This window comes from Coregonus clupeaformis, chromosome 35 (genome assembly GCF_020615455.1).
Source record: "Coregonus clupeaformis isolate EN_2021a chromosome 35, ASM2061545v1, whole genome shotgun sequence".
NCBI classification, from domain to species: domain Eukaryota; kingdom Metazoa; phylum Chordata; class Actinopteri; order Salmoniformes; family Salmonidae; genus Coregonus; species Coregonus clupeaformis.
The window spans coordinates 10,930,387-10,947,518 of record NC_059226.1 but is presented as its reverse complement, the minus strand read 5'-3'; the positions used below and the strand labels follow the sequence as shown (position 1 = coordinate 10,947,518).

Sequence of the window (17,132 nt, the reverse complement as noted above, 5' to 3'; positions counted from 1 at the left end):
CTTTAGTTCAAATTCGATACGCAAGTAGTGCGCTGTGTGGGTAGGTAGGGGGTGATCATTTGATCATCTCTGACAAGAGAGAGGGAGTGTGCAAGTGCACACTTCAGGAGTAGAGTAGAGATTTGGAGCGCAACCTATGTCAGGCTTTAGAACTTCATGCAGGGAAAATCTACACTATTGTCTAGGCATGTGGCTATGCAGTGGCATTTCTATTGCCTGAGGACAAACTGAATTATTCCGCTGCTCTATCATTCGCTACATACGTCAGTCTGAGACTGCCATCATTCAAGTTGTTTGTGGTGATGTCAAAATGAGGAGTGTTGTACAAAACAAAGTCATCAGCAATTGGATCATCTCTAACCAATCAGAGTATCAAAGCCAATTATGAATTTTCAAAAGGCCCCTATATGTGTTCTGGCTCTGGACCAATCAGACGGTCTAGAATGGATTTCCATTCTAGAAATCGTTGGGGAGGTACTCAGATCAAGACTCATTGCTGAGAAGAAACTAACGGCCATGGGCCTGGCGTTTGGCCGGAGCAAGGAGTTTGGGCAGCCAGGCAAGCATTTCTATGCATTCATTAAATACCTTGAAATGTTTTGAACTGGACATGGGCTTTAACTCTAAGTTAAATACTTTGGGTAATAGACTTGTAGGTAATTGTAATTCTCATGAAATTGTTTTATTTTATAATTTCACAAACAATGTGCATTTTAATCATCTCAAAGGCAGAGTTAATTGCATTACTTACACGATATTCAATACATCACAGCAACTGTTTACGACAACGTTCGAATTTCAGAATCCCGTAAATAAATCTTCGCGGATTTCTCAACTGGGGAATATCGGAGTGATTTAAGCACGAAATGGCAATGGTCTATCTGACCTCGTTTGAATGGTATAGTACAGTGTCACTTGAATTTAGCTGACATTTTCTAGTTGAGAAAAGAGTTGAGTTTTTGGCTACTTCACATTTTAAGGCCTAAATTAGCTAATTAAAACATCCACAGCATAGCAATGAGCAAAGCAATGTGCAATATTTTCATGCGAGCATTTGCGTTCAAATTGAGTAGCCCAATTAAATGCACTGTAAATGGAAAGTAGGGTAAATGTCTTTATAAGAAAGCCTGACTGCGTGTTTATAAGAATTGAATACTGTTGCTTTCTGTCACATATAGGTTTTCATTACCTGTGTCTAACTAACTATCAAGAAACAGCTGATCATTAACGGACCACTTTGCCCAGACTGATATCCCCCGTCGGCAAATCCTGCGAGCGATTTTGAATTTCAAGGACGAAGGGAGAGACTGTGAGGTGCTTCTTTTTCTCTTCGTTTCTTTTTTTATCACACGGTTAGTTCCCTTGGTAACCTACAATGCTTTTTCAGGGAGGGACGTGGTCGAATCACAGGCCTTGCTTGGCGAGGGAGGCGGAGACCTGGTCGGCTAGCATGGACAGCGGCGGCGTCTCTGTCATGTTCTGGCTGCCGGGGGATGACACGTTGCTGAGAAGACGGGCGGGTGAGCCGCCTGTGATGATCTCCACGGGGACAATCTCCGCTCCGTGGTCGGTGCGGGCTTTCGCCGTCTCACGGAAACTAAGTTTGTGGCTTTCAATCTGCAGGAGTGGAGATTGATAAATTATGTGAATGGCAAGCAAGGGCACCTACAGTAATTAGTTGAGCCAAATCTTCCATGTGTAATTATGCATCATTCATGGATTGTGTGTGTAAACATTCTGGGCCAGGTTTCCAATTAAGCTTAGTCCTGGACTAAAATTAATTATAAATTGAGAATTTCCATTAAAAGTGTATTCTAGTCCAGGACTAGGCTTAATCTGGATCTGGGAAGAGTGTTAGAACAAATTGTACTTTTTATGTGATGGCATCATCATGTAAGGATGGCGAACAAAGGATGTGCATTACATTGAACACAGGACCAGTGACGCTGCAGTTTGAAAGGCTCTTGACTTTGTGTTAAAACGCCCTCTTGTGGTTAAATATATACAATCTCCCTCTTGGTAGTGTGTGGAATCCTATGGACATGCTGTGTGGGTAGGTGGGTGTGTTTGGCTGCGCAGGTGCGTGGATGTGTGGGTGCGTGCATGTTTTTAAAGGGGGAATTTAGGTCTTCATTTCAAGGTTGAGTATCTCTGTTGTGGCTTGATCCATCCAATTGACTGGACAATTTAGGCGACTTTGGTGTTTTGGTCTGAAGCGATACGTTGTGTACTTACTGGAGACTTCTAGCTTTACCAGGACGCCCCCTCGATTGGGCTGTGTTCAGAACGGGGCGATTGAGGGGGCTCAGTGGAGGGGCCAGTAGGGCTAGGAACTTCCCCATTTAGGGAGGTGTCTCCTTCTCCAGAAACCCCCTCGGCTTCGTTCCCCTTCTCTCTCTATGGATGGATACCACACCCAGTATGGACGGAAAACATGCGTTGGGGTTAAACAAAACAAATGAAACGTAACAAACAAATCAAACAAAATAAATCAAATTAAAAGTAAAAAAATTAATTTAAAAAAAGATAAAGAAATAAAATAAAAACGAAATACATGAAAGTTGTTTAAAAAATCTAAAAGAAACAACAAAAATAAAAATCGCAGATTGCAGTTGAATGTGCTGAGCAAGAGAGTGGTCTGCAGTGCCAGCTTGAAATCAGAGTGAGAATGAGAGGTAGTCTGAGTGCCAGTCTCTTTAGCTAACTTTCCACTCCTTGTCACTGCCAATGAGACTGGTCTTTCGGCAATCTCAACATGCCCTAGATTTACGGCGGAGTTGCTCATTGGTTGTTCGAAATAACATTAATATTTTCCATGAGAACATGTGGATCCTCGAAAATAGAATTAATAAAGTCCAAAACAAATATTTTGCTGCAAGTTGTTGTATTTTGAAGCTTAAAATCGTATTGTGGTTGGAATTGGCAGTATTTAGTTTGAGAATTTAGACATGAGCTAGCAACCTTTGACAGACTGGTTTCGTCTGGACAAACAAAAATGGTTGCTTAGCAACCGGATACCAATGTTTCAATCGTGTCTATCCGCAGACTGCGTTTACTATATGCCACGCCCGCTATATGCCACGCCCACTACGCATCACTTACTACATGCCGCGCCCACTGCCAAGCGCTCTCTCTGGCCCACACTCTAGCACAGTAGGTGGCGGTAATGCAGCAAGGGCTCGATGCCAACCGCCGAAAACCCGCACCTAAGAAGGGGGCTGCTAGCTAGCTAGGCTCGGGGACCCCGCCTGCCGAGCACTGCCTTCCCGCAGTTCTGTTAGCTAGCTACTACCCTCGCCGCAACGTTAACTAACTAGAACACTGATACACAGTGTCCTTCGCCCCCGCCTGCCGAGCACTGCTTTCCTGCATTTCTGTTAAACGTTACGACAAGGCTAGCTAACTACAACACCGGTACAGTGTGTCATTCGCCACCGCTTGTGTCCTAGCTAGCTAGCGGTTGAATGGCAGTGGGCTCGGCATGTAATACGCGGTCTGCAGCAGATAGACCCTACTCACGTGATCTGTGGAGGAAAATAGTTCCAATATTTGCAAAATAGTTGTGATTGGAGGATAGCTCTAAGGGTGCTCGAATCAGGATCAAATCCTCTGTTCTCCTCGAGCTCATTAATGATAGAACGATCATATTTGAAGATGGCAGAAAGGCCACTCTTTGGCACATGATATGGAGTGGATTAGGTAATGAGACTGGTACACAGCTAAATAAGAGGAGGTGCTGCCACCCAAACATGCTGGGAAAAGAGAAGAGGAAGGAGAGCAGGAGAATGGGTCACCAGAGTTGCTATCGACAGCGAAAATATAGGTTTAACAATTAAAATATTGAGGATCTGATTTGGTTCTGGGTGCCGAGATTAGGGAAAATACTGCCTCATTTTTTTTACTGTATTGAGTTTAAAATGGGCCTTAATGTATTCCGTGGTTGAACGTTTTTTAAAAGGGATCAGATACCTTGAGGGAAGTTTGTATTTGCAATACAATATATTTATTGTTAGGCTTTATATTAAATATTGATATAAAAAATGTGTTTGTAAAAAACTTTTTGTAAGTACATGACAAATGTAGGCATATGTCTATTGGCAATGCAGAGAGATAAGCCTACTTAGTAATCAATGTGACCCTGTGCTAATTGCTCTTTTGCATGACATTTTAGAAATGTTTACAAGCAAGTTTCACGGCATGCTCAGTTTGCTAAGCAAGAGTTTGCCAAGCAAGAGTTTGCTCATTGAGTTTAGATTTCAGAGATTTGAAGCTAGAGAGAATATTAGCAATGAATTGTGTGCAGACTCAAGAATTTGGCAGAATAATTCAGCATTTCAGAATATAAATTAGTAATTGATTGTAAACATTTATAGAAAATAGGTTTGTACAGTTGTTTTTTAAAGATTGCAACATGAAAGTATTGTTTTGAAAGAAGTGTGTGTCATTTCGGACATTAGTGATAGTGAGTCTGTTTACCTTCCGTCCGCCCCCTCCAGCCACATGACCAACGTTGTCCATGGATCCAATCTTAGACTGAACCTTGAAGTCCAACTTCTCCGATTTGATCTCCACATTGCCTCCACCTAATGAAGACAAAGTGTCATTCTTTAGCACTACAAAGGGTATTTTCAACACATTTTCCTATATTTCACATTCGTCAGGGAGCACATAAAACAATTATTTTATGTATTTGTTGATATGGCTGAGTATAGACCAATGTGATATCAAGGTAATAGCCTCAACCGTAGTCCATGTTAGAGCAGGGTATTTGTGTTGCATGTGGTTTCATTTCAGTCACTGTAAGGTTTTATTCGGTACGTAAGTTACCTGGTTTGTGGTGAATGTTGGCCTTTGATCCACACTTTGACTGTACGTTGCTTAGGTCAATCTTTTTGTGAGTAATTTGAACCTGGATATGGCAATGGGGAGAAACAACAAAGGAGATCATCAGACCATAGATAGAATCCGACCAGAAGAGTGGTCATTGTTGGGCGATGCGAGGAGGCAGAATACAGAGAGCCAATCTAGAATGAGTCAGCATCATTCACATGCAAGGACAAGGCCACCACCATGACTGGCTTCCTGAATAGACTTGCTTCTAGCATTGTCCTTAATAGAAGTTGGTTGGAAAAGGGAAAGATGGGTTATTCTATTGCACCCACACATGAGAAATTCCTTCAAAATGAAAAGATAGCTAGAATATTTCAGGGAATTCAGTCATCTTTATCAAAAATCAGGCCATAATGATGAAATTTGAATCTAAATGAGACAACTTGGTCTCACATTTGGATGCAAAGGCCCTCTTGGGTGCATTGCAGAGATGTTTCATTACATCACTAGAAACTATGACAATACAATACTGTTTTCTAAACCAGTTTAACCCACGCCTTGTATGTAAGGATACATATTTGATTAGGTGATTGGATTACCAGGCTTTCACCTTTCTTTTCATTCGATTTTTTACAGGAATATTCTCTACTACACATTCCCCCACTTCTGTTTTCCTGAGAAGCCAGACAAGATACCTGATGATCAGGAGGATGAAGGTAATCACAAAATGAATGGCATTCACGAAAACAACAATTTTATTATCTCTATATCTGATCAAATGTTTATAGAAGTAAATAGCTCCAATAATACAAATAAATATATGAATATGAAATTCAAATGACCAGAGATCTCATAAAATCACCCCATCCATGATCTAAAACAAGTCTACACAACAATCTAGGCAAAATCAAATCCACAAATCAACCTAAGCGAAATGGGTTTACTCTCCTGAATAAAACGCAGCTATTTGCTGATAAGCAGTTTGAACATGTATTTACACAGTACAGACACATGGTGGTGGCAGTGCTGCATAGAGCCAGGCTTCCATCACATTATTCTCTACACAGAACAGAAGCCCAGCCCTGTTTCTCCAGGCAGATAGACTACATCAGGACTGCAACGCTGCAGTCACATCCAACTCAGTGCAGTTTAGTGCAGCCCAATCACGTGCCACTTACCGGTACCACTATAAAACAAACTGGCCTCATCATTTCTGTTGTAAGAGTAGAATCTTACATTTCTACTTAGACAGCACCAGCAATGCATTGCAGAGGTCACTAGCTATGGCCTATGTAAACAAATACGTCATAGTTATACAGTGGTTTCCCTAATGCCATGCTGTCTTGATTTGTAGATTATATAGTACAGTATTGATTGACAGAGGTTGATGGGTGATGGTGGAGGGGACAATGAGTTGGAGGTTAATATCACAACTGACAAGATTCAGGTTGAGCCCAGCAGGCAGAACTGGTTGTAATGGTCAACGTCATTCTGTCTTTTGTGACGTCATGGTCAGGTTGTATTCTGATTATAATAATGTTTGTAGATGTCTTTTTTAGCTAAAATATGCCTTTAACTGGATTACTTGACCAGATAACCAAAATATGACCTCTTTCCCAGACATCTTGATATTGTCATGAATGAGATGATTTTAACTGGTTGTAATCTGACATCTTTAGAACCAGAAAATGATGTCATTATGATTTACCATCCCAAATTTTGCCCGCTGGGACTGCATGCTCACGGTCATACACCAACCTGGAGAACCATGCCACCATTATAAGTCAACGGACACACCAACGGCAATAACGTTCTACTCTGTCACATCACTACGGAATTCACATCATCCACGTCATGCAAGGTAACAACCAGCACTGAGGTTTTCAGCTCAAGACACTGAAACGTATATTGGACTTGGAGAGTTTGAGACTACAAGAGCCATTGGGGTGCATCAAACGGGTTATTGGAGACACATTTGAGGAGACAGATCTAGGGCAGACAGACCAAAACCACAAACTTGGCAACGGCATCTCCAGGCAAGGATGCTCTGCCCCCTGTAATGCCTTACCCATGCATGTTTTCAGGGACTCAAATGGGCCGAGTCACTACGCACCTGACCCTGCCATGCCCTAACCTTAAACCAGTGTCCCATTGCAGTTTAATGAAATCAAAGTTTTCAAAAGAGATTGATTAGGCCTTTATCTTGGCGGTTTTTGTGTTGCAAGGAAGATTTAGTCTCAAATGCTACTCTACACTGTTACTCCTTTCTTTTGGTTTAATTTGGCTAATTGTATCCCCGCTGTGCCAGGGGCCCACTGTGTACATACAGTACACAACATGAACTCACATCATTTATCTAACAGATCATTCTCTTTTTAGGGAATGCCAAAGCACACAATAGTCCCTACTGACTAGGATAGCCAGGGAACTCAGCAGTACAGCAGGCCGATAGATAAACCTGGTGAAAATACCCACCTACTTCTCTGGATCTTTCCTCATTCTTTGTCAAATCGTTTTGTGGAGAGCTCTATTGAGTGCACATTGAATCATAGTAAGTCCCTCATTGTTTTGGGTCCTCTCATTTCAGTTCTGTGTACTAAGGCTGTACCGTATCGATCCAAAGCCAGATTTAATGCTTTTATTGGTGAGGGGGACTGGGTTGCTTGTGATGCGATAAGGTCAGCAATTCTCATATTCTAGAATAGTCTAGGTTTTAAACAGATGTTGGAAACTTAGTGTGTTGTGTTGGAATTCATTGGTATGGGGTAGAAATGCAGATCAAATCACAATGCTTGCATTGAAGTTAGGTCAGTGTGGAATTAATCTGTAAAGGGCAACTAACTGTATGAGGAATCTGCTTTGAAAGTTGTGTCTTTGAAAACTATGAAAACGTTAAACTTTAAGGGGACAAATGGCAGTGACCAGAAGTTACAGTATCTCAAAGATATTATTTGGCTTGATCCCAGCTTGAACCTCCACATGAATAGGTCTTATTGTTCTAAATGTTATTAGAAAACATATGATTTAACCTACATGTGATTTCGAATAATGTTTTCGCATTGGAATAATAAAAGGACATTTCATTACATGCTGCAACTATACAGTAAGAATGTTAAGACTTCAGAGAAGTGTTCCTACTTGAAACCATTATTTAGAGTGGGGCTTCATTTGTTATGTTGAATATGGTTACATGCATCATACTTCAAGACTATAAATACCTCAGCATTTTCATCTTATTTGTAATGTTTTTCCATTAACTTTATTGCTTTATTTAATGTTCCTATAATCAAGTGATAAAGTCTGATTAAAAAGGAATTGAAAGTTGAAATATTGTTTACAAAAATTAACAAAACACAAACTTACCCTATCAGCCTGTAAACTCTTCAAACTTAAGTAACTATCAATCTGTAAACTATCTATCTATAAACTAGTGAAGTCCTCATTTCCTTTAAGTCTAGGAGGAGTGGAGAGTTGAGAAGGAATAGCCTTTTATGTTCTGGCCAAGGCCATGATCTGGTCCTAACTGCAGGAATACTCAAGACCAAGCCATGAGTTTATCCCCAAGTTACTCACGTTACCACCTCCGGGGACATGCTTGAGATTGTCTTTGGAGCCACACCTAGACTGAACACTAGACAAGTCGATCTTCTTATGTAAAATTTGCACCTGGAAGAGGTAGAGGAGAGGCGAAAATAACTATCTTTCTGGCAGGTTGCTGCAGCAGCTGCAAGGCTGCGATGTGGACTGGCTGCTGACTACTATTTAGCTATTTACTTAAACCAGATGATCTACAAGATAGCCTCAGAGTTCAGGGTTGGTGTCTGCACTGCAGGTACCAATTCAATAGCTAGATTTCTCACCCTCAGAAGTTACAGGCATGAGACAATGTCCTTATTTTACAGGTCAGGGATATCTGACATGCTCTGATCTCAAAATAGTTACAGATCAATTATCAAGTGACCAGTCTTTATGGAAGTGTGTGGGTTGTGTACTGTAGGAGTCCTGAAAATGGGTAATGTCTCTGTCTGCAGTCTCTTGACCACCATGCCGTCTGCGTTACTCACATTACCACCTCCTGGGGTATACTTGAGATTGGCTTTGGAGCCACACTTTGACTGAACGTTACTTAAATCCATCTTCTTCTCAACTATTTGCACCTGAAAGAGTCAGGAGGGAGAAAGCGTTGTCCTTACAACATCAAAGGAACGAATACAGAACAAACCATTTTTTATTGTTCTGGACATATTCAACAAATACTGGAAAGCCTTTTGTGATCACAACTCAAACATATGCTTTGAAAGGCTAATTACTGGAGTTATGGAGTAGTACGTGGATTCCAGCCTGTGATAAACAACTCAAGCTTGGGAGAAAGATAGCAAAGAAGAACAGCACTAGGGTTGTACATTTCAGGCCACTTTTCATAAGTTCCTGAGTTTTTCATAAATCCCTGTTGGCAGATTCCCTCCCCTCTTCTTACTTGGGTTTCTGAAAAACCTGCAATCTTTGGGAAGGTTTCTGGAACCCTACATATCATAAAAACAGTTACAAGCACTTACCCGTCCTCCACCAGGCGAGTGCTTGATGTTCTCTGTGGAGCCAATCTTTGACCGGACGTTCTTCAGGTCAGGCATTGGCGCGGCCAGAGGCACCGGACTGCGCCCCCTGATGGACCCAGGGGATTTAGGAGGGGTCCGCACCACCGCCACCTTCTTCACCTCACGGCTGGCGGGGGACTTGGGTGTGCTGGGGCTGCTATAGCCACTACGGTCTTGGGATGTCTTGGGGGAATCAACTACAAGGTTAGGAGAAACAATCTGGGATTAGGTTATTCCAATCTATATTGTGCTCCTGAGAATACGTTTTCAGGAACAACAATTATTTGAACTAGGTGCCGGTGATGTTTTGCTCAGGCTGTAGTTAAAGCCAAAATGCCCAGACACTTCTTGGTACATTTCTCTCTCCATCACTCCATTCCAAAGAGAGCACAGCAAACAGTGGCGACACCATCCAACGTGCTGGGGATGTAAATGTAGTTGTCAAGCTGACACATGTTAGAGATGGCAAATGTAGGTATCAAGCTGCTGGTAGATTTGAATATTTCTCAATGGGGATATGGAGTCTGACCATATCCTTATCATGCTCTCTCATCTCTGCTCACACTCCATTTGTTAACCTCTCTCGAATTGGGGAACTTGAGGTTTTCTCTGCTCCATTCTAGAAGCAGCTGTGATTCATATATCAAAGTCAAACAAATTAAACACTGACACAGGCCACTGTGCTGTGAGGCCATGTTGGCAGAACGGATCTTTATTCTCAGGTCAAAGGCAAATAGGGTCTTCCTATGAAATGTGTGTTTTATGAAAAAAAAGATTGTGTAGGGGATTAATGGTGGTTGCATTTTATGTGTTCACGTTGTAGGTACTGCTGCAAGAGTTTAGTTAAAGGAATACATTGAGAGTTGAGCATCATGTCCTGAGTACTGACTGACCTCCAGCAGTGGTCTTGGTCTGCATCCTGGTCCCAGCACCCTGGGGTTTAGCACCTGGTGTCCTGGTGCTGGCGGTCTTTCCATTTCCAGTCTGGAAACAGAACCGCACAGTTACTTCTAGAATGGAAGAAATAGAAACTACACTAACAAGCAATGAACCTGTGTTGAAACAAAAGACTCCTGACTAATTTGGGAAAGAACTGATTGAGTATTTTGGGTTGAGGAGAGGCATTGCATAAGATCATCAAACACCATGGAAGTTTGAAGTATTCGAGTCATAATGCCATTAAGCATTATGAGCCTATGGCTAGGCTGGCCTGGGTCTGGGATAGTGGTCAAAGTTGAGGCCTGTCCATGTATGTTACTTACCCTTGGCCTGGGTTCTCTGGCTCCTGCACTGCATGGACTGGGTTTAAATATTGAGCTGGGCCTGCTAGTGTTGCAGGCTGGGGCAGAGGAAGAGGACCAAGGCTTTTTGTTGGGGGTGGTTTGGACCGAGGAGGGTCGTTTGGGGGTGGATGCTTTGGCAGGTGTGGTGACGTTGGGTGTCTTGTGACCAAAGGTGGTAAAAAAAGTGTTATGAAACACAAAGGAAAATACAAAAGTGAAAGCAAACAACATTGAAAGAAATGCATTAGGATGGTGGAACTTAACAAAAAGCTATAAGCGATATAGTAATCTTAAAATCAATCAAAAGTCTACTGTGTGTGAGTGGAGAATGGCTTCACATGCAGATGTGCTATACTGCAATTGCAGAGCTAAACCTTTCGTTTTTTAGGGCATTCACAGTTGAAGGCAGATGGTTGATGCAAATGTTTCTGTAACATTTGAGCCAACATGTTTGGAACCTCCTATGTAGCTGTAAAGCAGGCATCAATATATCTCAAGGTTACTCCAAAGGTCAGACCTCTGGTCCACACATCACTTATCACCTACCTTTTTCTCAGCTGCTTCTTTCCCAGCCCCTGCACCAGCCTTGGCTACAAGAGAGGGTCAAAGAAAGGGACTCAGAGTCAGTGCTAATATCATAGTCCTGTCTCATCAGCAACTTTGAGACCTAGCTGTGCTAGGCTAACTCTCTGAAGCGAAATTGCCTATTCATCCCAGGCATGAAAATGCTAACGGACAATCCGTGTTGTGAACTACTCTAGTTGCCATATCCGGATGCTTCAAAGTTTTGGATTTCATAGTAATTGTCAGCACACTGAAATGAATTGCCAGAAAGTAAATTTGTCATAAACTATGATTGAACTTTAATTTAAAACTTACCCCAGATTTGCAATTATCTGTGTATTGACATTACACTGCACTGGGAGGTTTAGCACATTAAGTCGTATTTATTAAAAACTAGATTTTCAAAAATGACTTCAAGCCACTTAATCAGTCCACTCAGAGAATCACAGATATCATAATACACTGTCTGGGACTAGGCTAATCATTTGAGGGGGGAACTAAATTAGTTTTAGGGCCAATGAATGTGGTACAGACGACTGCTTGGAAACCGTCCATTCTATTTAACGTCAGGCCTGCATGGTATTGGATAAGCAGGAAATTGGGTCTCCGTGGTGACTGTGGTGCTTGCAAATGGTTAGTTAGGCAGGCAATAATATTGATATCTCCTTTTAATGGACGACCCCATTAGTCCAACTAGGACTAAGTGAGTGGGAGTGACAGGGCTGTATTGATAAAGTGGGTGGTTCCCATTTAACTGATTCATTATTTAGACTCTTGGGAGTCCAGTAAACATTTAAAAAAGCTTTTACAGAAAATGTACCTTTGTAATGGGAATCATTTTGATGTCATGTGCAAGTGCTTATCAGCTATCATCTGATCATTATTGATAATTGGCAATTTAGGCAACCTTTAGATGATTAGCATAAAGACAACCAGTGATCCACCTATTGATCCGTAGTGGTAGAGTAGTGTGTAACAAATACACTCTGAGAGTGCTTCCATTAACCTGGTAATATGATAGATAAGAAACAGCAGCCAGAGTGTGGTGTGTGTGTGCATGCACATGTGAACCATACCATACTTGTATATGTGTGTGTGTTTCAGAAGACGGGAGGTGGAAGGAAAGGTGACCCATAAATACACAGTCACAATGATGGGATGTTGCACACCCAACAAACATGCAAGTGACATGCAAAAAGGGCTGACCAGTGGAAAACATTGCCAGCAAAAAGAATTGGGGCACAGGAGGGTTAGTGACATAGACAGGGTCTGGAAACACAGACAGAACTCAGACCACAAACACAGACAGAAGAGAAAGAAGTGAACAAAGACACAAGAAAGAAACCGGTGGTGGTGGTGGCTACAAGCAGTCCGTTTCGTCAACCGAACACGTTCATATTGTTTGCGTTTTGTGCGTGTTTTTCAGAAAGAGTGCTGCTTTATTGTGTTGCTCTAGTAAGAAAAAAAGATCTGTGAGAGAAAAGAAAAGAGGAGGTGGAGAGGTGGGATTGATAAACTAGAACGGAAAACAGACCTTTGAGCTGGGCACCTGGAACATTTGCTTTTCTGCCCGGTGGGGCGGCATCTTTTGGGGGTGCTTTCTGAGTTTTAGCGGCGGTGGTCTTGGGGGGAGGGGCAACAGCAGTAGCTGTCACTTTCTTATCTTTCCTGACTGGGCCTTTGGCTGCTGTAGGAGCACCTCCTTTGGCTGCTGTAGGAGCACCTCCTTTGGCATCACCTTTGGGGCCACTAGCAGGCTTGCCAGCCTTAGGCTTCGTTTCTGCAGGTTTGGCTTCTGCAGGTTTGGCTTTGGTCACCGACTGAGCTGCTGTCACCGCTCCGATGACGTCCTCGTCTGCAGACTCCAGGTATTGGCCTTGAGTGTCCTTTGAGGTCTTCACAGGCTCTTCATCCTTCTGGACGGGCTCAACCTCCATCTGGGGCACAGCAATCATGGGCAGAGGACTAGCTACCTTTCCCTGCACCTCCTCTTCCTCCTGCACCTCCTCTTCCTCCTGCACCACCTCCTCTATCCCCTGCTCCACCTCGTCGCGGAGGTCTGGCTGGTGCTCGATGAAAGGAGACTCGTCCTGGGTCTGGTCGGCTGCGGTGCTAGGGGAGAAGGGAGATCCAGGGTCGGCCCTGTTGGAGTCAGGGCTCTTGCTCTCTGGGGGGGTCTTGTCTGCTCCGTTCTGCCACCCTGCAGGGATGCCCTGACCAGGGGGTTGTCCCTCAGGCTCCGTGTAGTCAAAGGACAGGACGCGCTGCTTGGCTTCCTCCGGGGTCATGGCAACGGGAATGACAGGGGCGCGAGCTTCATCTTTCTCCTGCTCTTCCTCTTCTGAGCTGGCCTCACGCCGTGGCCTCCTGCGGATCGTTGACACCTCTGTTCTCTCTTCCTCTTCTTCATCCTCTTCCTCGTCGCTATCCTCCTCTTTTTCTTCATCCTCCTGCTCTTTCATCCTCTCCTTTTCCGTGAAGAGAGGGCTCTGAGGCTTCCCAGGACTGATCCTGTCTTCATAGGCCGAGGTAGGCGCCTCCTTGCTCTCACATACGTCCTTCTCATCCTCGCCCTCAGACCCAGAACCGCTCAGGCTGTGGCCCACAGAGACCTTGTCAGACGGGCTCCTCTTCAGCTCAGACCCCAGCGAGTCCGGGGAGAAGAGCCTTGGAGTGTCCCTCTCGATTGGGGCTTCAGGGGCTGAAGGAGACGCCCGGGGGCTCACCGACCCTGCCCTCTCCCAGTCTTCAATCCCACCGTCGGCAAAGCCAGACCTGCTACTGCGGCCGCTCTCTGTGGCGGGACTGAGGCCTTCTGGCGTGGGGCTGAGCGACGCGGTGAGCTCCTCTGATGTGGTGGGAACCAGGAAGCAGAACGATAAGGGACAGAGGGATAGATCCACAGCAGGACTGTGTTGTTAGAGATACTCACCTCCTCCTCAGAGACAGACACATTCAACACCCAACAAAACAAAAGGAACAGAAATAAAGGGAAAGAAAGAATTGAAAGAAAACAACCACTGAAGGAGCAGGAACACAAAACAAAAGGGCAAAGGAACCTTTTTTTGCTGGCATCAACAGGAACAACAATGAAACATCAAATATATCAACTAAAATTATCTGGATCGTTTTTGTACCTAAATCTTGAGAGCTGTAGATGTTTTTATAAGAAGCTCCGTTTGCAAATCACATTTCTAAATGCAGTTGCAAACATTTTGCTTCCATGTTTATGGCAGAAAAGATGGGTAGACTCTACAATGAGAGCTATGAAGTATGTAAGTAGCTATGGGTTCATAAAAAGCACCTTACAGCTCAAACACTAAACCATAAACTTTGCTTGAAAAATCAACCAAATTCACAACAAAAGTCAAAGCAAAGCTGTATCATATCAATACAAAAACTGTCTCATTCAACACAGTACTCACAATGACCCAACACTGCTGTATTGTTTCTCTCTTGGATTGTTGTGAAAAGCCACGTGATGAATGAAATTGCAATGGCAATGAATCAATGCTAAACTACTGGCTGCCGCATTGTCCAATTTGCAAATGGGCTTTGCGGCGGGGCGGTTTTTCTGGCTGCTAGCCTCATGGTTCCCTTCCTTTAAAGGGGAAATCTGCAGTTGCTACATCCATTTCTGGACTTATAAATGAATGATAGGTACCCAGTGATTCTTGAAGAATATAACTTGAATATAATATAACTTTGCCTCGAGATCTTAGTTCAACCATAATATCCCATCAGAACCCAAAATAAGCTTGTTTTACTCCAATGTTTGTAACGTTAAACTAATTAAATGTAAACAAACCATGGTTAAAACTATAGTTTTGGTGTGTTATCACTCAGTGTAAGATCCATTCTGACATCCTTGAAAAGGATCAAATTTGCTCTTGAAATCCCACTCCATTACCCACTTAAGATAAATACATTTCAAGGGATCAATAGAAATTGTGAATCTATATAGTAAAACAGATTATAATAAGACAGTGTCCTCTGTTCTATAATACATATGCTATAATCATTATAATGGTGATAGAGATGAGTTGTGGTTCAAATCAATACTGGAGTTTGTCCATTACTCTCAATGGTAAACCCAAACTCTTAAACTTGGTTTCAATTGGTGTCTGAGCTATTGGGATGAATAGTTGAAAATAGAGACGTTGATGATGATTTGATATGGATATGCATGGATGGTAGTTGGTCTCGGAAACTCTACTTCCTCATGGCTACATGTAGTCTGATTGGTATTGAGTCATACCTTGACCTGTAGCGGTCATCCCTCCGGTAGTTGCATGGCCCAGAGGTCCAGGGTTCGATGGCAGAGGAAGAAAAAGGAAAAGGGGGACTTCATTAGACTTTCTAAAGGTACCGGTAAGCTCATCTCCAACATTCAGCGAGCACTCACACAATGATGATAAAACTTAACCACACACACAAGCAGCCTGCTGAAATAAATCCTCTAGTCTAAAGCTCGCTAAAACCACTAATTTACTCTCGGTCATGCGCAGGTGAAGGGCCACTACATGTAGATTCAGGGACAGTCACGGCTGCCTACACTGTCTATCTGTTGATCTCCTTCAGAAAGTATTCACACCCCTTGACTTTTTCCACATTTTGTTGTGTTACAGCCTGAATTTAAAATTGATTAAATTTAGATTTTTTTGTCACTAGCCTACACACAATACCCTATAATGTCAAAGTGGAATTATGTTTTTTGAAATGTTTACAAATCCAATGAAAATGAAAAGCTGAAATATCTTGAGTCAATAAGTATTCAACCACTTTGTTATGGGAAGCCTAAATAGGTTCAGGAGTAAAAACGCGCTTAACAAGTTACTCTGTGTGCAATAATAGTGTTTAACATGTTTTTTGAATGACTACCTCATCTCTGTACCCCACACATACAATGATCTGTAAGGTCCCTCAGTCGAGCAGTGAATTTCAAACAGATTCATCCACAAAGACCAGGGAGGTTTTCCAATGCCTCGCAAAGAAGGCACCTATTGGTAGATAGGTAAATGTAAAAAAAGGTAGACATTGAATATCCCTTTGAGCATGGTGAAGTTATTCGTTACACTTTGGATGTTGTATCAATACACCCAGTAACTACTAAGATACAACCGTCCTTCCTAAATCAGTTGCCGAAGAGGAAGGAAACAGCTCAGGGATTTCACCATGAGGCCAACGGTGACTTTAAAACAGTTAAGAGTTTAATGGCTGATAGGAGAAAACTGACGATGGATCAACAACATTGTAGTTACTCCACAATACTAACCTAATTGACAGAGTGAAAAGAAGGACGCCTGTACAGAATAAAAATATTCCAAAACATGCATCCTGTTTGCAACAAGGCACTAAAGTAGGCCTAATACTGCAAAAAATGTGGCAAAGAAATTCACTTTTTGTCCTGAATACAATCCAATACACCATATTACTGAGTACCACTTTCAATATTTTCAATCATAGTGGTGGCTGCATCATGTTATGGGTATGCTTGCAATCGTTAAGGTCTGGGGAGTTTTTCAGGATTAAAAAGAAATGGAATTGAGCTAAGCACAGGCTAAATCCTAGAGGACTTGGTTCAGTCTGCTTTCCACCAGACACTGGGAGATGAATTCACCTTTCAGCAGGATAATAACCTAAAACACAAGGCCAAATCTACACTGGAGTTGCTTACCAAGAAGACAGTGAATGTTCCTGAGTGACCGAGTTACAGTTCTGACTTAAATCTACTTGAAAATCAATGGCAAGACCTGAAAATAGTTGTCTAGCAATGATCAACAACCAATTTGACAGAGCTTGAAGAATTTTGAAAATAATAAAAATGGGCAAATGTTGCACAATCCAAGTGTTGAAAGCT

At 42.6% G+C, this 17,132-nt stretch overlaps 1 protein-coding gene across 9 annotated transcripts in view; it reads right to left on the bottom strand.

The window, feature by feature from the left end:
- Positions 1-1,162: 1,162 nt before the first annotated feature.
- LOC121551981 (microtubule-associated protein tau) overlaps positions 1,163-17,132 on the bottom strand; it is a 46,832-nt gene continuing 30,862 nt past the window's right edge. For 3 of the 9 annotated variants that reach the window (XM_041864669.2, XM_041864674.2, XM_041864670.2), the window contains 10 exons: positions 15,531-15,560; positions 12,807-14,120; positions 11,255-11,298; positions 10,688-10,867; positions 10,319-10,409; positions 9,387-9,622; positions 8,895-8,987; positions 4,828-4,909; positions 4,477-4,583; positions 1,163-1,617 (listed from right to left, as the gene is read on the bottom strand). In XM_041864669.2, coding sequence (XP_041720603.1) covers positions 1,405-1,617; positions 4,477-4,583; positions 4,828-4,909; positions 8,895-8,987; positions 9,387-9,622; positions 10,319-10,409; positions 10,688-10,867; positions 11,255-11,298; positions 12,807-14,120; positions 15,531-15,560 — 2,390 coding nt within the window. In that variant the 3' untranslated portion in view covers positions 1,163-1,404. Of the gene's footprint in view, positions 1,618-4,476; positions 4,584-4,827; positions 4,910-8,255; positions 8,497-8,894; positions 8,988-9,386; positions 9,623-10,318; positions 10,410-10,687; positions 10,868-11,254; positions 11,299-12,806; positions 14,121-15,530; positions 15,561-17,132 lie in introns of those variants that run through there. The other 6 variants (XM_041864672.2, XM_041864676.2, XM_041864673.2 and 3 more) reach the window with 5 other exon arrangements.